Source organism: Artibeus jamaicensis, unplaced genomic scaffold, assembly GCF_021234435.1.
Source record: "Artibeus jamaicensis isolate MK-2021 breed Jamaican fruit bat unplaced genomic scaffold, CSHL_Jam_final scaffold_847, whole genome shotgun sequence".
Taxonomy (NCBI): Eukaryota; Metazoa; Chordata; class Mammalia; order Chiroptera; family Phyllostomidae; genus Artibeus; species Artibeus jamaicensis.
In genome coordinates, this window is record NW_026522057.1 from 21,712,011 (window position 1) to 21,735,556 (window position 23,546).

At 59.0% G+C, this 23,546-nt stretch overlaps 1 protein-coding gene across 10 annotated transcripts in view; it reads right to left on the bottom strand.

Moving 5' to 3' along the window:
* ARHGEF10L (Rho guanine nucleotide exchange factor 10 like) overlaps nucleotides 1-23,546 on the bottom strand; it is a 137,537-nt gene that overhangs the window by 39,106 nt on the left and 74,885 nt on the right. For 7 of the 10 annotated variants that reach the window (XM_053660203.1, XM_053660200.1, XM_053660202.1 and 4 more), the window contains 11 exons: nucleotides 22,812-22,991; nucleotides 21,736-21,852; nucleotides 20,206-20,298; nucleotides 19,409-19,582; nucleotides 15,536-15,681; nucleotides 13,894-13,908; nucleotides 13,485-13,666; nucleotides 10,639-10,754; nucleotides 9,963-10,090; nucleotides 8,326-8,426; nucleotides 1,435-1,556 (listed from right to left, as the gene is read on the bottom strand). In XM_053660203.1, coding sequence (XP_053516178.1) covers nucleotides 1,435-1,556; nucleotides 8,326-8,426; nucleotides 9,963-10,090; nucleotides 10,639-10,754; nucleotides 13,485-13,666; nucleotides 13,894-13,908; nucleotides 15,536-15,681; nucleotides 19,409-19,582; nucleotides 20,206-20,298; nucleotides 21,736-21,852; nucleotides 22,812-22,991 — 1,374 coding nt within the window. The remainder of the gene's footprint in view (nucleotides 1-1,434; nucleotides 1,557-8,325; nucleotides 8,427-9,962; nucleotides 10,091-10,638; nucleotides 10,755-13,484; nucleotides 13,667-13,893; nucleotides 13,909-15,535; nucleotides 15,682-19,408; nucleotides 19,583-20,205; nucleotides 20,299-21,735; nucleotides 21,853-22,811; nucleotides 22,992-23,546) is intronic. The other 3 variants (XM_053660205.1, XM_053660207.1, XM_037148007.2) reach the window with 1 other exon arrangement.

Genomic DNA, 23,546 nt, shown 5'->3' on the forward strand with positions numbered 1-23,546 from the left:
CAACGGCCAGAGGGATCAGGTGACCCTTCCAAAAATACAAACCAGACCACGCCGGTCCTCTGCTTGGAGCCATCCTTGGCTCTGGTCGCTCTGAGAACAAAATCCAAACCTGGCCCAGCTCACTCACCCTCAGACCTCCCCGCCCAGCCTCCCCTGGCTCACGGAGCCACGGCCCGCCGGCTCCCCGACTGCACCTGTGGGCCGTGGGGGGTACGGGCATTGCTCTCTGTTGCTTTGTCCATATGGAACATTCTTCCCCTGGGCCCTCACAGGGCTGCACTGTTCGTGTCATTCAGGTCTCAGTTTAAATGCCACCTGCTCCAAGAGGCCCTCTCTGACCCCCTCACTATGTCGGCCTCACCTCTGTATCTATTAGATCTGATCTTTTTTACAACACACACAGCTCTCTTCTCTTTCCTGCTGTTTGCCGGGGTCTTTCCTGTCTCTAGATTGAAGCTACATGAGGGTATGTGGCATGTTTGGGGCACCACTATATTCTCAGTGCCCAACACAGGGCCTAGCACACAGTAGGTGCTCAACAACCACTTGCAGATGGACAGACGAATGGCGGAATGGGTGAACTAATGAATAAACTGACATCTCAAGTCTATGTTCTTTCAGCTACTCAGAACCCCAAACTACAGCCCCATCAGCTTATCTCCTGGGGTTTATCTACCTGGGCCCAGGTGCCCAGCTTGCGCTCCCTTCCCCGGAGCTTAGATGGCCTCAGCTCCCTGGGGGGACAAGGGGCAGCCACTGCTCCAGATAAAGGAGTGAGGTTAGCCAGGACACCAGGGACAGGTGACCGGTGGAGGTCCAGACCACAGGTGTTGGAATCAGACAGAGCAAGGTTACCATTCCTGGGCCCGTCCTGATTGGCTGTGTCATTTTCAGAAAGTCATGTCATCTTTCTGAGCCTTAGGTGGTCCTTACCTGTGAACTGTCTAGAAACAACTGTGTATAGGGTTCCCATAAATATAAAACAAGACAGAGACGACAGAGCAGTAGGGGAGCACAGGAGGTGCTTGACATCAGGAGGCGCCAGGACTGTGGAATGCGCGCCCCCCACGCCCCGCCCACATCCAAGCCGGCTTCTGCCTGGCTCCAGCCTGCAAAGGATCCAACCCACAAAGTGCTGCTCAGCTACTTGGGCATATTCTGGCCCATCTTCTGGGCTGGAGCCACGCCATCAACAATGAGATCATTGCTATTTGTTAGCTCAAAATAATGGAATTTTCCATTCACTTGACCCAATGAGTGCCTCTACCCCCATGTTTTTGGTGAGAAAGCTGACTCCTAAGGCGATAAAAAGGCTGGACCAGCTCCCTCAGGAAGCAGCCAAGGAGCCGGATCTGGATGGAGCCAGGGCCTCTCCCACTGTGAATGCCGGTTCCCCCAGGAGGAGGCGAGCCCAGTGGCGCCTGCTCCACTCACCTGCAGGCTGAGGCCCCGGGAGGAGAAGGCGGGGGTGCAGCAGGCCAGGGTCGGGCACCAGAACGGGGCTTTACTCTTCTTGTCCTCGTCCGGACAGCGCCAGCCCGGCTGGTTCTCCTCTCCTGCAGCAAAAGGAAGGAGCTGGGTGAGGCTGGTCAGAGTTGGCGGCCCGGAGGGCAGTGAGCAGCCTGGGGGACACCCAGCAGGCCCCAGGGACCCGGACTGCACGTCGGCAGAGCCACACCCCCCCCAGCCCTACTCTTGCCCATCTGAGACGAAACCCGGCCCTGCCCTGTGGTCCCTGGCAAAAAGAGAGGACACCCTGGGTCTGAGTCCCAGCCTGACCGGCCTTTTGCTTAGCAACCTTGTGCAAATCACCCCAACTCCCTGAGCCTCAATTTCTTCACCTGTGAAATAGGAACAATAAAAATGCCTTCGGCCCCCGGTTGTTGTGAGCATCCAATGAAATAAGAGGTGGGAAGGGGTGTCAAGGGGCGTTGAGAGGCTGAACTCAGCCCAGGCCCGGCTGCCTTGCCCTGACCTTCTAGAGAGGGGAGAAGGTCATAAACCAGCCAGCATGTGACGATGCAAGTTCAGGCTGCCTTTCTGCCTGGTGGTGACGGTGCTGGGACGGTGCTGGGACGGTACTGGGGACAGTGCCGGGGAAGGGCAAGGCCCATTCTCCTGCCTCCTTTGCAGCTACCCTGAAACCTCCAGGCCCCTGTCCAATTGGGTAGAGAAGCCCCCAGGGACCTGTCACCGGCACAGATGCCCAGGCCTGAGCCCAGGCCCTGGTCTCACACTCGGAGAACTCTGACCATCTGCTGAACCACCTTCTCTGCAGCAGCTCCTCCACTTGGGTCAGGGCTCCCTGGTGGGCTCCCACCTCCAGGAAGTCCTCCCTGACCACCCTGGCTGCAGTGGCCCTCTTCTCTCAGGGGGAAAGGCCTTGACCCTGTTTGGTTTCTCCCACAGCCTTCACCACTACCTAAAATCATTGTCTGCTTTCTTGTTTACAACCCGTCTCCAGCCACCTCTAGAACGTCAGTTTGAGGCAGAGGGATCAGGGGGATCTCATTCCCCACGGTCTCCCTAGCACCCTAAGCACTGCCTGCACGGAGTCAGAGCTCGGCGAACGTGAGTTAGAAGAATGAATGAAAGGAGTGGTCCAGTGAGCGGGCGAGCAGACCGCTATCTCTTCCAAAGAGTTCTCCCCGCTAAGGAGCCCATCCCAAAGCTCCCCATGACGACCGCCTTCCCAGGAGCCAGATGGCAGCGGCGAGGTGCAGCTAAAGTGCACCTACTATGTGTCCACATATCAGGCCCACACTGAGTTCGACACATGTGCCCTGGCTTTGTTTTCACAGTAACCAAGCACATTCCAAAAATGATTTTCACATTATGGATGATGAGGCGGACGTCATTCTAGATGGCCAAGCCCACCCAGGCACCGAGGTCTGTCTGAAACTCAAAGCCCAAGTTCTTTGTACTAAACCAGGCAGTCTCCCAGTCCCGAGCCCCTGGCCCCCAGCCCGCTACTGACAGCCATGGGCATGACTGACCCTGGACATGGTGACGCTGGACAACAAGCAGGCAAAAGCCAGAGATGCTGGGACACCTCAAGCGGGAGCGGCCACTTAACATCTAGTGTGAGTTACACACAACTACGTCCTCACAGCACGGCGCCCACAGCCATCAGTTCCGTATCATGTGCTCAAAACTGGACGGCAGGGTGGATGTTCTGTTCATGGTTCTTACCAGAAAAATTAGCAGACACACAGACAGGAGGGCCTCTGTGAAGGGGAGGGGTGTGTTACGGCCTGGACTGTGGTGATGGGTTCACACGAATCTCCACACTCACGGAGCTGTACGCATTCAATATGCACAATCACGGAATGCCGATCACGCCTCAATAAGGTGGATTTTTAAAAATGCCATTGCTACCAGAGAAAAGTGGCACCTGAGTGTCAGTCGCAGCGAGAGGAGCCAGAACAAGGTGGCAGGTATGGATGCTCTTTGAGAAGTTAAAGACATGGGCGAATGTCGGCCATTACCACTTGGGCAACACACGTGCATCCGCAAAGGCTCCAGAGCCTGGTGCGCCCAGTCCCGCCAGCAGTGGAGTCTCTGAGCGGTGAGCTCACCCCCTAAACGGACCCTCTGCCCCACTGGGCCCTGCAGACAAAGTCACATCAAACCTGGTGCCTTCCACTGAGGAGGAGAGGCCACCAGGGAAAGGACAAGGACAGCTACGGCACAGGACGGCATCGCCACACATTCTGCACTCCGCACGCAGCTCACAAAGCTGCCCCGCATGCTGTCTCCTTTCACCCTCATGGCTGCCAGGGTTCCGTGTCTCCACCCCATTCTGCCCTGAGCAAACAGGGGCCGAGGGAAGTCAAAGGCAGGGGGCAGGGGACACGGAACTGAGACACAGGAGCACTTCACACAGTGCGCGTCACGCGAAGCGATCGCGGAGACAGCCCACCGTCTGTGGGCAGCACCCGCCTCCTCTGCAGGACTAAAGATGGGCAAGACTTGAGTGTGTCCCTGCTCTCAAAAAGCTTATGGTCACGCAGCCCCTCGCCGCTGCCAGGCGGGGGCCCCGCAGAGCTCCCAGACCCCACCCCTTGCCAGGGGGCCTCCTGGAGCTCTGTCCATGAACACGGCTCCCCCGTCTCAACGTCACGTGCTGAGCTCCACTCCCCCCTCCCCCACAGCCCATTGAGTCCTAGAAATTTATTAGTATACGTTGCTGTAACGATCTGACCTTCTCCTTCCAGATGGCGCCTTCCCTGCCTGTGCCAGGGAACGTTAAAAGAAAATGGAGCTGGGCTGCCCGTCTGCCACTGCCATTGTCTCCGTCACAAAACCAGAGCGGCTGGGACCAAATTAGAAGGCTGCTGTTGCTGAACACAGAGGGCCCACTTGGGATAAGTGACATTAAGGACTGGCACCGACGGCAAAGCTGTGATTTCCAAATGACGTTAAGTGGGGGCTTATTTAGCACCCGGCTCCGCAGCACCCACTGAACACAAGGGTGCCTGTCCGTGGGGCAGCGGGGGCAGCTCAGGGCTGGGGACCCATCCCCTTCTGCTCCCAAACCTCCCAGCCCGCAGAACAGCCCTGCAGGCTGCAAGAAGCTGGCCCTGACCCAGGGGCCCTGGCAGATCCCAGCTCAGCCCCTGGCTCAGTGTGGCGCCGAGCTGGGCACTTCACCCCTCCGAGACTGCTGCCTCACCTGGAAAATGCAGGAGTAATTCCAACCACTCGGAGCTGTTGTGAGCACTGGAAAGAACAGATAGAACACCTGGCCTACCCTGGGCGCCCAAGAAAAGTACCCACTATGACCATGGTCCTGAAGGGTAAGAGCACTGCCCACTCCCACCCAGGACTATTAGGTGCTGCCCACGGGGCTGCCTCCCCAGCACCGCTGTCCTGTCCTGCTCCCCCAGCCCCGAGTGGCCTGCCATGCGCCTCCTGTGTTCAGCCACACCGTCCTGCCTTCTGTCACTCTGCCCCGTGGACAGCCCACTGCCCTTCTCTGCCTCCCCTCCCCCCATCCCAGCACAGACGCCAGGGCTGGCAGAGCCTCAGCACAGTCTTCCACAAACACCCCCCCCGCCCCGCCCTCCGCAGTCAGACACAGGAGGCCAGGGAAGTGGCCCTGGTCAGCCAGCAGGGATAAAACCCAAGTTTTGCCCCAAGGCCTCCTTGGCTCCTGCCCAGAGGGCAGACCCACTGCTTCCAGCCAAGGGCTTGGCCAGGTCCCAAGCTCAGGGTGGTTGAGGGGGGTCCGAGGACACAAAGGGGAGAGTGTGCACCTGGGCCGGGCTCAGACCTTCGTAACCGGACCACAGCCAGGAGGAGCAATGGCGTTGCTGCAAGGGCTGGGGGCTAGAAAAGCAGCCAGGTCAGAGGCAGCAGGAGAGGGACCCCAGGCTGCATTTGTGAGAACACGCCCCTGGGAGCGTGGGATCGGCCCCCACACAGCCCGGCCTGCCCAAGGGGTGAGGAACAGGAGGCCGTGGTAGGAGAGAAGCCAGCAGCCCAGGAAGCACCTTCTACCCACAGTCCTTCTCTGGAGCCCATACAAATGGGAAACTGATCGGCAGAGAGGTGGGAGGGTTTCCTGGCCCCGCTCTGCACTAAATCACGCATGACCTTAGGCGGTGCAGATGCAGACACTCCTGTGCTAGGAGCTCCTCCCATGGGCCAGCTGCTGGCCGTCCCAGACACCCCCCGTGCACCGTCTCCCCGCTCGCTCACTGGAGAGCTGTGGTGGGGGCACTGGCATCACCCCCACTTTCTGACGGCAAACCCCAGGCATCTAGAAGCCGCATCATTTCCCCAAGATCACAGACAGGTAAGCAGCAGAGCAGGGAACTGAACCAAGGCAGCCTGACTCCACTTCACGCGGTGCTAAGATCCCAAAACACAGCAAGGAAAGGTCTCTGGGAAGCCTGCCTTCCCCAGAACCACCCGGCATAGTGGTGGCCATGACGGGAGGTAAACCAGGTCCCCGGACTCGCCGGGTCCCCTGTCCTTCCAAGGGGCAGAACCGACGCCCCCGCCCAGATCCCAGCCCTCTCCTTTCTTAGTCTTCAGTGGGTTATGATCAGCATTGCAGTCAGGGAGAGAGTAAGATATAGAAAAACAAATTAAAGGAATAATGTCCTCTGTGAATAAATTTTTAAAATATATTCTAACCAGCTCCTGTTATTTTCCCCTCCCCACCAGGCACTGAAGATAAAAAAAAAAAACAAACTGGCAAAATAGAAGGAACAAATTATTCTTGCCCCAGGGGGACCCAGGCATTCAAATAAGATTTCAAATGACTGGCATGCCATTAAAACTTTTTGCTGCAGTGAAAACTTTCTGCTGCGTAGACAGAGGTTGGCTGGGCTTCACAGGCAGCTGAGAACTCAGATGCTCACATCAGTCCGCACCTCTCCCTCCAACACCAGGCTCCACTCAGCAAAGCACCTGGGGTTCCGGGGCTTAGGTGTCTTCCCAAGACTTGACCATTGCACAGGCGGGAGGGGAGCGTGGCGCCTGCGGCCCGGCAGGTGGGGAGCTGACCTAGCCTTTCCTCAGGCTAGAATTAATTCCCAGAGTCCTCTGCCAGGGCACGGAACGGCCTCTGCTTCAAATCCTTCCTCCACCCTCCTGGTCACCATGAAACATCCAGCGGAGGCCTGGCAACATCAGCACCAGATCCAAGAAGGGACTGGATGAGCAGAAGCCTCTGATCCTGGCTCCTCCGAAGCCACAGCCTCCTCCCCGTTCCCCCACCCCGACCTCCATGTGCCCTCTGTGCACAGCACCAGAATGATTCAAACAGAAGCCAGGCCACGCCACTGTCCAGCTCTCGGTGCTGCAACGAACAGCTCCCGTCACACCCCAAGTGAGCTCTATGCACATTGCCCTGGCTTTCTGGAAAACCTGCCCCAGCTTCCACCTGCCCAATTCACCGGCTCTGGCCACCTCAGGACCTTTGCACTTGCTGTTTTCAAGCCTGGGTTATTTTTCCCCAAATTGTGCATGGCTTCAGATGTCAGTGCCTCAGATGCCCTCCGTGACAGCATGCCCGGCCCCCGGGCTTGGTGCCAGTCATGTCACTCAGCACCGTACCCCTGGCAGTGCACCCCTCCCTGTAGATTTGCTCCTCATGTAAAGTCTCCCTGCCCCCCACTAAACTGTGTGTTCCGTGAGACCAGGGACCTTTCTGCGTTTGGCACAGCTCCTTTCCTGCAGCCTGTAACTACTGGAGAGACTCAATAAACAGTTTACTAATTGATGAAAGCCATTGAAGAAGGTCCCGACTTCTTTCCAGAAATGTCTCAGAACCTATTGGAAATACATACTTATCTATAAAAAGATCACAGCGGAAACAAGAACAAAAAAGAAATCGCCGCTATTGGCTGGAATCCGCAAATGAGAATTCCAGTCCCTCACAGGGAATGATAGCTCTGATCGGCAAGGACCTGGACCTTCTGTCAATTCACAAAAAGCACAAACAAAATTATAAATTAGTGAATGTGGTTTGACTGACAGACACTCGCCAACCCAAGGAAGCAGAATAGACAGGGATTGGGAGTGGGCCACACACAGGGAGCAACTGCCCCATGTCCACCCCTGCCTGCTGTGTGACATCAGGCGAGTCACCGTGCCTCTCGGGGTCTCAGGACCCTCAACTGTAAAAAGGGGCTCACGACAGCCCTACCTCGGAGGGTTACTATGAATGGGAAATGAAGGAAATGTGTAAAGTGCTTAGAAAAACGCGTGTACAAGGAAGCGCTCTGTGAATACAGATTTCCATCATTACCTCTATTTCACTAGGAGTTGCCTGGGAGAAAGAAAAAAAGCCCTAAAGAGATGCTTGGTTGAAAATCAGATTCAATGCTCTAACCAGCATCATCTTTTGGTAGCAGCTTTGCTGAGCTATAATTCAGCTACCACAGAAGCTATGTTTTTAAAGTGACACTTCACTGGTTTCTGGTATAGTAAGAGTTAGGCAACCATCATTCCAAAATTGAGAGCCTTTTTATCACTCCCACAAAAAAAAAAAAAAACACCCTTAGCAGTCTCTCTCCATTTCCCTGTCCCCCCAGGTCCCTGGCGACCACCGATACACCTCATGTCAACTCCCACTGTTTGACAGGCGGGGAGGCTGAGGCTTGGAGAGGGGAAGCGACCTGTCCAAGGTCACTAGCAGTGTCTCAGGACTCAGGACCCTTGCTCCAGCTGTTTCTCCACTACCTCCCCCCCAACTCAGGAGCCTCCTCCACCATGAGCCTGGGTGCCCCCCACGCACACCCAGACACACACCCCACAACTCCCCTCCTCTGAGCCTGCCGCCCGAGGTGCTCTCTTTGGGGCTTTACTCACGGAGTCCAATCTTGGCCAAGTGCAACCTGTTGACCCAGGAGATCTTGCTCAGGGGGTTGGGGGTAATAAAGACCACCATGAAGCTGATGGGGCGGCCGGACCTTTGGAGAGAAAGAGTGTGAGCGCTTGGAACAAGGGTCTGGCTCTCCCTGCACAAGCACCAGCTCTTCCCTCACCCCACGTGCCCCGGAGAAGGAGTGAGGTCTGCACAGAGCATCAAGTGTGGCCAGAGAGGCCCACGGCCCACCCTGCAAAGCCTCAGGCCCCTGGGGGAGGAGCCCCTGCACCCCCAGGGTCCCACCAGGCCACACTCCGGCCCAGCCCCAGGTGCCTCGGCCTGGGTGCCCAGCAAAGCCAGAGGTGTCTGGCCCTCTGTGGGCTGTGACTCGAGAGGCCCTGCCAGGGCTCCACGTGCCCAGCCTCCCATGGGCCTTGTCAGATGCCCGTGCGTGTCTGACCGGGAGCCTCCAAAAGGAGGAACACGTCTCCCTCGGGCCTGTGTCCAGCACCTGGCACAGCGCAGTGGCCTGGTAAATGTTTGCCAAAGGGACACGAGAGTGAATAAAGAAATGAATGAACAGGGTTGTGCACAGGCTTGGGGCAGCCAGAAGTCACTGCTGTCCCCACACTGCCCGTTCACCTTGGAGCATCGGGGGGCCCCTCAGTGTTTTGTGGGCCCTACTCCCCACCATGGGCCATCCCAGCCCCCAGGAGGCGAGCTGGACCAGTGTCACTAACCCTCTGTAGAGCAGGGGGTGGAAGGGGCACAGAGGAGGGAAGGGAGGCCACTCAGTAGGGCGGTGACAGACCTGGTTAGGGTTCCAGGTGCTGCCTCCCTGCCCCCACTCCCGAGCCTTGCCTCCTGGGCTCACGGCCCCACCTCAGACAGTCACACTCCGGCCTCCCCTTCCCTGTAGCCATTTTGCTTAAATCTCTGCCCCCCACCCAGAAGGTCAAAACCTGGCCTCCCAGCCCCTCACTGTGCCATCCTGAGCTTCACAGTCAGACCCCTGGGAACCCAGCTCTGCCTCTTACTGTGTGGCCGTGGACCTGGCACGTAACTCTCTGAGCCTCACCTTCCTCATCTGTAAAATGGGGTAATAACACCCGCCTCGCTGAGCTACGGAAAGACAGATACCTTCCCCCACCTCTGCCAGCCCGTCATCAATTCCACAAACAGCAGCTGAGGCACCACAAGCTGCTATGGGGGCGCTAGGGAACAGGTTAGGGAATGGGGCGGCACTGGGGGAGGCAGGAGGGTCCGTGGGAGGAGACCCAGGGCCTGGTCCCAGGGGACAGCACCGTCGGACGTAAATGCAAAGGACACAGCACAAATGGAACCAGCCAACAGCAGTGTCCCAGTGCCCTAGCAGGGGATGGCCTTGCCCCAGGCAGGAAAGGGGGCTCCTTCATTCATTCATTCACTCACTCATTAGTTCACTCACTCATTCGCTCACTTATTCACTCGCTCATTCACTCACTCAACTGGATGCACCTGCTCTGTACCCCATGCTGTGCAGGGCACAGCCTGCAGTGTGCACACATCCACTCCCATCACAGCGACACTGAGTAAGAGGGCAGCTCCAGGGGCTCCCTCCGAGCACCCCCACTTCACCGCAGGCCCCTCCGCCTCTCACTTGTCGGGTTTCCCAGGAAGCAGGAGCCTGAGGCGGCATTTATTGGCCGAGTGGATCTCCTCCTCCTTCACCCGCATCAGCCTCTGCAGGGCCAGGCACCAGTCTTGAGCCACAGTCATGTTCAGGTTCTAGGGTTAAGAAGGCCAATGAAGTCACCACACAGCCCACCAGCTCTCCAAAAGCCACCCCAGATTCTACGGCAGTCAGGGTGCCCCAGGGAGAGAAACTGGGGAGAAGCCATAGACAGGAAGCTCACTCAGTCACAGCAGGGGCCGACTCCCCTGAGCTCTGGGCTGCAGTGGGCTGCCCTTGCTTCAGACCCCACTCGGCACCCCTGCTTTGAGAGGGACACCCCCCCAGCCAGCTTCCTCTGCAGCCTGAGGCAAAGCCAGGAAGGGGCTGTAAGACTGACTGTGCAAAAAAAAAAAACAACAAAAATGCCCGGCAGCCGCGCCCCCCTCAACCAGAACCAGAGTTTCAGCCTGAACCAGGGGCCACACCCCAGACGTCTAGGCAGCGACAGGGGGTGTAACCCCTCCTGCTGCTTGCGGAAAACAGAGCCCAGGCCACGCCAGGGGGCAGGCCAGGAGAATAGCTCTCAGCTTTGCCTGCTGAGTCTGGGCACTGCCTGCAGGGAGGGGCCCGGAGCCCCCACGGGCAGGCCAGCGCTGCATACCTGGTAGGTGCCGTGCAGCGTGCTGACCAGGAGGGTGATCTGCTCCACCACGGCCAGGTCCTTCTGCAGGTCCTGCAGCTCCTGGAAGAGTCGCGGGGGGCCGAAGTACACCTTATCTGAGCAGAGGGAGACCCAAGTCAGCCTCGGGAGTAGGAAGATGCTCATGAGAACCCGAGCACCACTTGCTACCAGACAGGAGAGCTGTCGCCCTGGGGATGTGGCGCCAGAGACACAGGGATAAACGTGACCAGGCTCGTGTCTACTGGGGGACACAGATCCAATCACGGGAAAAGCCTAGCACCTGCAACCCAGGACACACTCGGTCTGTACAAAGGGCCACAGGAGACCAGAAGACTGAGAACCAACTGCGCCTGCAAGACATGGGAGCCTTCACGGAGCCAGGAGAGCGGTGGGCACCGCCGAGGAGAAGAACAGCAGGTGCAAAGGCACTGTGGCTTGAGGAAGCCCGTGAACAGTGAGTTGTTCAAAAACATCCTGGGGACCTACTATGTGCCAGATTCTATTCCAGGTGTTAGAGAGACAGCTGTGGACAAGACAGGCAGGGTCCCCACTCTTACTGCGCTTATGGCCTGGGAGAAGGAGCAGTCAACTGCAACCACAAACGGTGGCAGGTGCTGAGGAGAATGATATCAGAGCCAGGGGACAGCGATGGGGGTAAGGAAGCCCAGACGTCTGCTCAGCTGGACACGGATGGAGTCTCGGGGCCGTGGGAAGTGGGCAGCAAGAGGCAGGGCAGGGGGACCGGCAGGCCTGGATGGGGAAGTGCTTGAGCACCACGCCGGGGGTTCGGGCTGTCTTCGCTAGGTCACGGTTTCTCAAGCTGAGACCTTACGGAACCCCAGGAGGGCAGTTATTTGGGGTTGGCATTGAGCTCATTAAAAAAAACAGATGCACACCCTGAGTTGCCTGGATATAGTGACTTTAAAGCCACATTCCGTGGCACAGAGTCAGGGCTTCCATGGACTTCGGTCCCTCCTGAGCAGGGCGACTTGCTGGTCCCCAGGAAGGAGCAAGGAGCAAAGTGGACAGGGGCAGTGAGCGATGCTCATGACGAAAACAGAACAGGACCGGCTCTGCAGGGACCCCGACGCGTACACTGGCGGGAAACGCAGGCCACCACACGGCGCCCTGGGCTGTGGGCGCGGAGAACTCGGGAGAACCTGCCCCCTAGGAGGCCACTTCCACACTGTGAGCAGTTTGGTTCCAGCGAAACAACATCACCAGCATCACGAGAAATTAATGCTGTTCATTTGAATTTTATTGTTTTGTAGCTTCGTTTTTATCCCATTTGTGATTTTTGTTTTGGTTTTTATGGTTGTTCAAGGGGTATGAGCATAAGGCGTCTATTATACCTAGTCTTATATTTGCACATATTTGAATAACAGTATAATAAAAAAAGTCATTCACAGCCAACTGGAGTTCAACAAGAATTTCTATCTTCCCCCTTAAAGGGGGTCCTGAAATTACTCTTATTTCAGGAATGCGGCCACAGACAAACTGTCACTGAGGGAGGGTCCTAGAGGGAGGGTCCCAGAGTAAGGGCAGAGTGCAGGGGGGAGTGGAGGAGAGCCTGGGCGGGAGGTGCAGCCACGGCCCTCCCCGGGGAGGCTCCTGGGGACAGGCAGCCCTTGCTGCCTCACAGACCCGGGGAAAAGACGCCGCATCCAGACACGGACACAGCTGTCTGGCCCAGCCGCCCAAAGGCAAGGGTGATGCAATCACCCTCGATTTCCACAATTGCCAACAGCCCCATGAGACAACTTCCAGGGTCACATGACAGACAGAGAGCCGGGGAGAGGAGACCAAGCTGGACGGTGGGGAGAGGAAGTGTAGCCGAGCACCTCCCAGCCGAGCACCTCCTGGCCCAGCACTCCTCTCTGCTGGCCCTGCACTTCAGCGCCCTTCGTTCATTCAACAAACATTGTTCACACCACCTCGAACCGGCCTCAGGCAGGGCAACGGTCACGCCAAGGGGCCAAACATGGCCTTGAGAGCACTGGTGGGGTTGGGGAGGGGGATGGGACCTGGCCCAGTCCAAAGGAATTAGAAAAGGCTTCCAGGGGAAGGGCCCCCTGTGCTAGGATGAGCAAGGGCACGGGACCAAACAAGGCAGCAGGAGCCTGGCCGGAGGCAGGAGAAGGCCCTGGAGCAGGAGGGCGCTCCTCGACCCAGGAACCAAGAGGCCAGCGTGGCCATGCCCCGGGATCAAAGGGGCAGCGGAGTGGGTCGAGGAAGGGCAGTGGCACCTCCAGGAAGGGCACATGGCCCGAGTTAAAACCAGGAACTCATCCTGAGACCCGGGGAAGCCACGGGGACACATGACAAAGATATAGGCCACCGAGCATCACGTCCGAGGTGTCATTCTCCTCGCGTCCCAAAGAGTCTGAGGGGATGGCCGGGACAGGGGAAGGAGGAGCCAGGCCGGGCCGGGCAGCCCTGAGCCTGGTCCCTGAGGATGTGGGGGTGGGCTGAGTGTCACGGGGACCCTCACTGTCCAGAGGGACAAACTGCAGCACAGAGAGGAGGCAACACCTGCACACATCACCCAAGGAGGCAGGCAATGGCCAGGCAGGGACTGGAAATCACACTTTCTGGCCCCAAGGTCATTGCCTATTGCCTGTGCGTGCACAAGTGGGGGCACGAGGGTACATGGGGCTGGGGTGGGTTGGCCGCGTGACTGCAGGAAGTGCCTGTGCACCTGTGGGCAGCATGGGGCTGCCAACCAGCAAGAGCCTCTGGACCAAGCCGCCCACTGGCCTGGGGGCCCCAGACGGGCACTTGAGCCTGGGCAGACACTCCCTGGCAGCAGCCCGGCAGGTACTCACTCTGGGCCTGGCCCGAGGCAGAGGCCTTCTTGGCTCCAGCGTGCTGGATGAGCACGTTGTCCTTGTCGCAGGAGCCGCCCTCCTGGCCTGCCTCCACCACCTGCACCTGGGGCAGCGCCGTGTTCCACTTCACCACGTACTTGGGCCCCAGGGGCACCAGGCTGCTGATCTCCAGCTGGCCCCTGCCGGGACAAAGAGAGCGAGGCCTGTGAGCTGGCAGTACCCAGCCTCGGGGCCAGCCCAGAGCACGCTTCCCAGCACACCAGCTCGGCCAGGCACCTCACAGCCCAAGCACGGAAGCTCAGGCCAAAGCCAAGCCAGGCGGGGTGGGGAGCTGTGGGTGAGGCAGAAGCACCAGGCACCCAGGGCCCAGCCCCAGCCCCAGAATCACATGCCCCACAGCCCCTACCTGTGGTTGGCAGGCCTGAGGAAAAAGACAAGAAGGAGGGAAAGGCCGTCACTGTTACTGAGTCATTTCTACCGGGAATGAGACTGCTGGGGGCTGGGCACTGGGAGGGGTCGGGTGGGCAGAAGGGACCACACTGAGCACCTTCTTCCTGGGCTGGGCACAGGCTTTCTGTCACCTGTCCCCACAACGGCTCTGCTAGGAAGCTTGTGTAATGTGTTATTCTGGATGAGGACACCGTTGCTCAGACAGGTCACGCAACTCACCCCCAGCCACCCAAACGGACCCCAAAGTGGGCCAGCAGCATCCCCATCTCGCTTCCACGTCATGCTGGGCAGCCAGAGAGGGTGCGGGTCACATGTGGTGCCTGGGACACCAACAGGACCTCAAAACCACAGTGCGTGAGGGCCTGAGGGAGGGTGTGATCTGGGGCAGAGGCTGCCCCACTGGAGCTGCCAAGCAGGGCTGGGCCTTGTCCGAGCCCGTGAACGGGCAGAGTAAGGGCACAATAAATATCGGACAGACGAACAGTGTCCGAGTTCCCAAACAGCCCTGCCCACGGCTCCCCTTCCAGGGCCCGGGACCCACAACCACTGACGATCCCCAGCTCTGCACCGAGCCACGGTCCTGGCAGCGGGCGGGAACGCACAGCCCACTCCAGGGGTGGAGCCCACATCAGGCTCACGGGTGCCCGGACCCATCACGTGTTCTAGGCTGGGGCAGGAGTCAGGCTGGGATGGACGTTCGACCACAGGTGACTGCTTTGCCTCTCAGATCTGGGTCACGGTGGCCATACTGCTATTTTGTTGGGTTTTTAAAAGTGCTGTTAGTGACCAAGGCTGAGGTCTTCCTGCACAGGTGGGCAAAAAGCCCAGCTGGGAGGGGCCCACAGCCAAGCAAGGGATGCAGGCGAGTGTACCCGCCGGTGGGGACGGTGAAGAACAGCACACACAGCACGAGCCCCGTTAGAGGGGACACGTGACCCAGCTCCAGGCCTCTGCAGCCCCGGGCCATGTGGGCGATGAACAGGGTCTCTTGACATTTTCAAGAAAAGTCAATGTCTCTATCTCCATGTGAACTCTGTGTGAGTCGGAGGATTCCTGGAGGCCTAATGCAGCTCCGGTCTACAGAATCACCTCCACCCCATCCAGGGCTCCCACTCTTTCGGGCACAGCCTGGCAGCACAGCTCTGGGCATTCCTACGACCCCCTGGCTCAGAAGCAGGCTCCTGCGGAGGGAGACGCTCTGGGCCTCGGGGAGAGAGGCCCAGAGCCCTGCTGGGCAGCATGGGGACGCAGCCTGAGGGAAGCTACTGAACCAAAGCAGCTGCGATTCGGGCGGGACACGAGGAACAACCTCCTGAATTTCAAAGCAGTCAAAACTCAGGAGACTCCAGAGTCCCCAGACAGACCACACCGTACAGGGGACAGCTGTTTGCCCGGGGCTGGCGATGGCCGCCAGGGACCTCTCCAGGTGCCTCCTAGCTCTGGGGACTTGGAACAGAGCAGGCCAAGAGGGATGGGAGAGGAAGCCGGTACATCGCAGACAGAGTTCATTGAGACCCTGGCCCAGAGAGGCCAGGCCAGGGACGGGGACAGGACAGAAACGGGTCCCCGAGGAGGGGTGACAGCCCAGGCCCACTCACTTGAAGTTGATGTTGGCACAGACCAGCATGTCATTGAGCAGGAAGACCCTGCGCTCCTTAGACTTGATCAGCTGCCCACGGTCACCGTAGACGGTCTCTGTCAGCGTCTCACACAGCAGCAGCTGCCTCTGGCCCGAGGTCAACAGCTGGGGGAGGGGACAGAGCAAGGTCAACACCAACGAGCCCACGGGCTGTCACCCGAACATCCATGTGCCAAAGGCCCAGAATTTTCCAGCTACAGGGAGACCGAGGCTGGTAGAGGTGGAATAAGGCAGGGCCGTGCCCTCCACCTCCGGGGAGATGGGAGGCGCTGGGAGGTCCACGCACATGCTGGGTTCCTGGACCACCCACCCACCCTGCCCAGCAGCCAGCACCCTATCCTCAGGTGAGCCCATCCCTACGGCAATTCTGCGTGACCAGCACTACCAGGGGCACGGGCTCCCAAGTCACAGACATGTTCCCCACACCCTGGCTCCCCGAGCACCAGCTGTGACACCACTTCATCAGACAAGTGGGACAAACACTTCCACGGCTCAGGTCACCGGGCTAATTAATGCAGGAGCAGACCTGGCCTCATAACTCACCACATCCAGGGAAGGGTGAAATGCGGCCCTCGGTCAAAAGTTATTACGAATTTCAAGATGGCGGCAGCAGATCTTTAAACCCAGTGTGGGGCCCTTCTGAGCTCAGGCCCTGTGTGACAGCACAGCCCGGAGCTGACCCAGCATGTGGCACAGGGGGCCACTGCGCAGACTGCAGCTGTCCCCAGTGCTGCTGCGGGCAACTGAGCTCACCATGAGGAAGTGCGGCCTCACGCCGGCCGATGCCTGGCCTGGAAGGTGGACCTGTCCAAATGCCCTGACCTGCTGAACTGCCTCGGCGGCCAGTCTCGCCCCTTGGAAGGGCTCCCAATGGGGTTGGGCAGAACTGCTGGTCAGTGGGGCCACACTCTGAGGTAGCCAAGGCCCTCCAAGCCTCAGGCAACTCTGCAGGTGTTTGCCCATCTCAGGCTGGACACCAAGGACCCCCTTCCAGCATGGGGACTGCCATCCAACCCAGGGCCCCTCTGGGAAAACATCTTTTTACTGGCAGGGGTGTTCAGTGGTGGGGGTGGGGGCATGGTGTCAGCAAAATTCATTCCCAAAACCCGTCACTTTGAGGACCAGCATTACTCCCCCCTTCCTCCCCACCCTCCCTAGGATAAAGGCAGAGCCCCCCAGAGCCTCTCCTGGAAAGAACGCATGTCAGCCTCTAAAGACCCGTGTGTCTCACAACAACACAGACGTCCAAGCGGCACGAATCCCCACAGAGGGTTGGGCACTGTGCTCAGCACCAAATATTCCCCTCGTCGTCATCTCACTGACTCAGCAGTCCCAAGGCCACCCCGTCCCCAGAGGAGGGAACCGAGATTCCAGAGGTGAAGCGACTTGTCGAGACCCAGCTTGGACGAGGCCAGGCCACATGTGCTGTCCCCACAGGAGTCCGGGGAGGGCCCCACTGCTCCTAATACAAGAAGACTCGGGGTTCCCCGGGCTCCCCCCGCTAGCACCGAGCTCCTCCGTCCCACTACTTCTGCCAATGAGCTAACCACCTGCTCACGAACACACAACTGGGACTCAGACGACCGGGTCCCGTCGTGGAAGACTGCCAAGTGTGCCGTGACCCAAAACTTGGGAGAGGAAAGTCCCTGGGCTTCTGGAAACCATCTCCCTGCTCCTTCGGCAGATTTTTAAAAAAGAAGAAAAAAACCCAGATATTGCACAAACATCCCCGGGGAGGGTCCTGAGCAGGCACATTTTGAAAGAGCTGCAAGGTTCCGCTTGGGGCACACCCAGTTTCACTTCCACTGTCCCCTGGGTGGGGGGACGACAGGAGGACAATCACTGGCCTGGTCTCGGAGCTGGCTGAAGCTGCCCGAGGGGCCCTGACAGGGGGAAGGCCCATCCGTGGCCTCCACCCCACTTCTCACCACACACACACACACACACACACACACACACACACACACACACACACACGAACGCGCCCCCTGCTGGACAGGTGGAGAAACAGGCTCAGCCTTCAGTTCTCTTCCCCACCTCTAGCCATTGACTGCCGCCCACTCCTTACCACCCTGGTCCCCATGGGGGACGGATGGCTCTTCCCAGAGCAAGTGCTCTCTGTGGAAAGGACCTTCCTTCTCCTGATCACCTCTCTCCACTGCAGCCGCACAGGTGTGTGAGCGGAGGCAGGAGAAAGCCTCCAGCTTACAGAAAAGGAGCTATACGAGAGGACAGAAGAAGACACTCCCAAGTGCAAAGACCATTAAATACCCGCACGGGTGGCCATGGCCAAGCTGAAGTCTTTTTCTTGAGAGATGTTTCAAAATAGAAGTCTTGTGTGTTACTAGCTGAGGGTATTCTGTCTGGAGGCAGGGAGGGGGCGAGGAATGACCCCAAGCCTTCACACCCACCTCGAGCAACACTGGATTCAGACATCCCCCCAGGAGGAGGCTCTGTCTTCTACCCCATCTTTTCCCATCGCTTTTCTCCAGGAACAGACAGAGCAAACCCACATGCCTGCTCAGGTGCCCACGCAGGCCAATAGGCCAGCAAGCCAGCTCTTCCCATCCTTCAGGAGGATCCACGGGTCTGAATTTCACATGACATCCCTGCTTTTGCAAAGTTGGCAACTGTTCTATTTCCTTACAAACTACCGTGTGGGCCCCAGAACACCCGTGCGGCCTGGATGTGGCCTGAGGTGGGAGAGTCGCAAGATGTAGGACCCCTGAAGCTTAGAATTGCAAGGGACCCTGCGGGTTGCCTTGTCCCAGCCTGGCTTTGCAGGCTGTGATAACGACCCAAACTGGCAACGCGCGTCAGACAGCATCACGTACTGTAAAGTGCGGTCCACGCTGGAAGGGCTGCTGTCTCCCTGGCAGTCCTTCCTGTGCTATTAGAAAATTCCACCCGTGTGGCTGACCTCTCACTGGCCTTAGTCACTGGCCTGAGTTCTGCTTTCAGGCCCACAGAGCCAGAAGGCTCCCAGGTTTCCCTCTGGAAGGTTCTGAATGACCCCACACAGCATCCCTTCCCTGAGTGACCCATGTGCTCACCGACATGCCCGGGCCTGGGTCTCCTCCCCCTGAGCCACCTCACACACCACCCCCCTCTAGTCAGTGAAAGGAGGCAGAGCCCAGGGTGCAGATCTGGGTACAGGTACATGGGCCCTGACCCGGGATCAAACCTCAGCCTTGTGGTGCATGGGACGACCCTCCAACCAACTGAGCCAACGGCCAGGGCCCTGGCTTTGTATTTCATAAACAGAAGTTTCTATGGGTTCATTTGAACATTTTTCAAGATTCTGGGGAGTAGAATATTCCTTAGTTGCAACCTCAAAACACAGCATGGATTTATCATCTTTCTTCTTTACAAATAACATGGATAATGACAAGAACCACCTTATACTAAGCACTCTGGGCCTGTGGCTTCGCCGACACCCTCATATGCCCCTGGGGGTCAGGCACCCTTGACTTCTCCTTTCAGTGGGAGCAAGGGAGGTTCAGAGAGGTTGCATGATCCCCCTGAGGCCACACAGTGAACACCAGGGGCAAAATCTGGATTCGAACCCAAACTCTGATTCCCAAGCCCACTTAGATAAGCACACTTCTGGGCTATCACTTCTGATACCTTTACTGGCAAGTACATGAATGAACAAAATGAGCTTTCATCTAAAGTAACATGGACAGTAGTAACTATGGGGGTCCAGTTGAGACTAATCCTCCAGGTAAGGTCTGTGGGCTCAGACGGAAGCAAGGAAGCCCCTCCCTCGGCAAATACTGCCCCCTAGTGGTGGCCACCAGGCAGGAGCCGCACCACAGGTAAGGGCACACACCTTGTTGAGGCTGCTGCGGTCGCTGACGCTCTTGGTCAGCTGCTGGATCTCCGCCACCTGGTCAGCCAGCCGCTTTTGCTCATTGAGCTTCTCAGCCAGCGTCTCCAGCTCCGTGAGGGCCAGCTGCAGCGAGAGCCTGTCCGGGTGGCCCCTGGGGGTATTCTTCAGCATGTCCTGCAGGGCCCAGAGAGAGCCAGGGCTGAGAACCCCCTCCTAGCAGGCCCTGCGCTGTCTGACTGGGGCGAAGCCTCAGCCCCCACACCCGCTGCGGAACACGACACAGAGCACGGCCTCAAGCAACAGCTAATGAATGGAAAAAAAAATAAATAACCGTGTGGACCGATCCCCGCGTCACCGATCCATGGAGTGCTGGCAGTCCTCCTCCCCAGCTGAGGGGGCAGGGCTCACCCCTGACAGAGGTGCTGTAAGCTCTGGGGACCCTGTGGTGAGGCGGGCGGCAGGGCTCCCCGAGAAGCCTGCAGTGGCCCAGGTCTGCTCACTCACTGAGCATCCCCTCCCTGCCCGGCACCCACAGGCCCTGGGATCCCACCTGCCTTCATTCCCTTCCCAAATCCTGGGCTCACCCACCACCAGCCACTTGGAATCCCATCCCAGGGAGGTAGAAAATACACTGCCCAATCTGACCAGCTCCACTCCAGGAGTGAAGAAAGACAGGGGCAGGGGCGCAGGTGAGGCCCTGCCCACAGTCCACAGAAGACGCAGGGGTTGCAGATAAGGGATGAGAAGCCCCTCCCCACAAGGCTCGCACCCTGCAGGCCAGTGAACCCCGGTGGTACCTGAAGCAGGAGGATGAACTGCGGGAACCTCTGGATGGGCTTCACCATCAGCCCATAGAGCGTGACGCGGTCGGGGCTACACACCTGCCGCCGCTGTTGGAGACGAGGTGCAATCACTCGCTGACCCTCTGCAGCGAGGCCCCAGCGCCGGGGGTGCAGATCTCCCCAGGCCCAGGAGATCGCCCCTGCACCTGCTCAGCCTCGGGCCTGAGAGAAGAGCCGGGGAGGGGACAGTCTCTGCTCCTGCTGCTGGGGCTCCCTGCCACCACGGGGGGTTCCCACACAGCCCCTCTCACCCTGGAGAAACCAGAGCAGTCCAGTTAAGGTCTCTGGACTAAAACCATAACTGGGAAGTTCAGCAATTCATCACAGAGGTCTGCTCTACTCTGTAAGGAGCCGAGATGACCATTCTCTCCACTTAAACTGAAGCAGCCGGGCCCAGGCCAGGATGAGGGGTGGGCACAGGGGTCTTACTGTGCTGCTTCTTGCATCTGTTTCCACCACTTCATCCACACAGCTGTCACCTAGATCCTGGCCCTCGTCCCTGGCAAGCCAGGCTGCTCCCTCAGCCTCTCCACTGGCCTCCGCTCCCGTCTGCCCTGGCCCTGGCCCTGCTCCCACCTCCCCCGGCCCAAACCTCTGCAGCAGCTCCCACTGCCTGAAATCCAACATCCTGCAGGTCCAGGACCACCCACACTGGATGCAGCTGCCTCAAGATGTTCCCTCCTAGGATGCCCCAGCAGGCACCCAGTGCTCCCAGGGTCCAACCAGATTCACCTGACCCCATCCTCCTGCCCCTGACCTTTGCCCCACCACCCCTGCACCTGTTATACCCCTCCCCCATCCCCATCTGTTACAACATCACCATCCCCGCCCCCAGGACCCATGTCAGATGCCCTCTTGGAGCGGGGCAGTGGCTTCCGCAGGGCCCCAGCTCCTGGCCCACCTGCACCCGCTACTAGGCACATGCTCCCTGCGAGGTAGGCTAGCCACATGATTTGCCTGATTATACGCCCAAGGAAATCGGGGGGAGCCTGGCCACAGCTCACAAGGCCTTTGGTCCTTTCACCTCTAATCACCCACATGAGCCCCAAGACACCCCTTTGAGAAACTCTCCTCGTCCTTTTACAAATACGGAAAAGGGACAGCCTGGCGACACCTGAGCTATACCTGGAGCCCCACCCAAGCCCATCAGAGGGACGGGCCCTAGCACTGCCAGGTCTCCTACGGCAGGCCCGCCACCCTGTCACCTGTCCTCAAGACCAGGCAGGCTCCCCTTCCCCCGGGCAAAGCCCGGATCCCGCCAGGCTGCCTGACACTGTAACTCCTCACCCTCCTGTTGGGGGGCAGGAGGAACCCACCATCTCCCCACAGGACTGGGGGTGCCCCAAAGGTAAAAGGAGGTGTCCAGGCCAAAGCGCTGTGGTACCCGAAACTGGGCTAAAACTCCCCCTCTCTCCTGAGCAGCCCTCCTGCCTGCCCACGGCCTGCGCCCCACCGAGAGGGGCCCCAGCCCACCGCCAGGCCCACCTTGAGGAACTCGAGGAAAGCGGGCTTGGTGAGACAGGCCTTCTTGATGATGGACATGGCAGTGGTGAAGTTGTTCACGTAGTCGCTGTACACGTCTAGCACCATGGACTTCGAGAACTGAAACAGGTGTGGGTGTGGCGAGAGGGTCACGTGGATTTGAGGCGGGCTCCGCACCCGCCACCCGCACTCGCTGTACCACGGCCGCGCTGGCGGCGCCCCCTTCGGGGTCTCAACGCACCTGGGGTTGGGACATGGGTCACCCGCTCAGACTCAGAGGGGCCACAGGGAGGAAGAGGTGGTGACAAGGTGGCCCTGGCCCACAGGTGAAGGGGGTGCAGGCAGGACACCCCTATTCTACATGCATTTCCTCACCACGCCCAGGAAAGGAAATGCCCCTGGGCCTCCTGCATCAAGGACAGGGCCCCTGACCCCAAGCCCACTGGACACACTGACCAGGGCGTCAGCTCTGATGAGCACTCAGGTTTTCTGTTCGCAGAACCCAATCATCTAAAACAGACCAAAGTGGGGGTCCACCAACATCACCCTCCTTTGCTCCATGAATCTCTCTGGGGCCCATAGATTTCAGTTTGAAAAACTGCTGGTTCAATGTGCCCCTCACTCCATGAAGGGGACCTGGGCCTGAGAGGACCCTGGAGCTACCGGCCACAGCAAAACAGCTGGGGCCAGGCCAGGCCTCCTGGAGCATGACCCGGCGCACTGCATAGGTGCCAGCACCCCGAGGCAGCCTCTGGGGGCCAAGGCATGGTCTGTTTGAGCATCACACACAGTGGTCACCTGGGAGAGCTTCAGGCCGCTGGTGGCTACCCATAGTGGCCAGTCTCCTGGAGGCCCCCAGCACCACGTCTACACACATCCCCAAGGGCACACTGGGCACTTGGAGGTGCCACCCCCAGCTTGGACCACAGGGTTGATTCAGGCCCTGCCACCCTCTGACCCCACTGACTTGGACAGGGTAACCAGGCAGAGGCTGGAGGTGGGCCCGAATGGCCTCAAGATCCGGTGGGCAGTGGTTTTCCCCTTGGTGGGCCAGGGAAAGAGAGTCTGGGGACACCCACCGAAGCCACGAAGAGGTCCCCGATCTTCTCGGTGGAGTCCCACTCGGCCACGCGGGAGGACAGGGCAATCTGGAACATGGAGTGGCAGTGCAGGATCTCCTTCACGCGGAAGAACACCACCTGGCACTTGCGGACGCTCAGCACCTTGGGCTCCATCTCCATCAGGGGGTTGCGGTAATCCTGTTGGGATTGAGCACAGGGGTGAGCACCCCACGGCCGGGCTGCGGCCCCTCACCCTCCCTGGACGAGGCCCAAGAGAACTCGGTGGGCCGTGGGTGGACCTTCGTATAGGGGGAGCATGTGTCCCTCATCCTCACTCACCTGTCTCCTAGGAGGACCTCCCTGCCCGTAACCCCCTGGCCCTTCTGTGCCCACCCGCAACCCACTCTGTAATTTATGTGTAAGGCTGGGTTGGGAGTAGCCTGCCCCCCTGAGGAGCTCCACGGAGTCAGCCCTGGGGCCAAGCTGGCCGAGCTGGGCTCTGACAGAGCAGTGGCGGTGACGTCCCAGCAGGCCCCCCTCCAGCCCCCAGACCTGGAGCCACAAGTTCCAACCAGCTTTGTCCGAAACACAGGGTGTCTTCATCGCCACCTGTCTGAGGTTGGAGCTCCCCTCTGCAGCTCCCGCCCTGGCCATTCCCTTCCCTGCTGGCCACAGCATCCCAGCGGGTTCATCTTTCAGGAATGCAAAGGACAGACCAGCTGGATAGGCCTTAATCAAGTCACATGACCATCC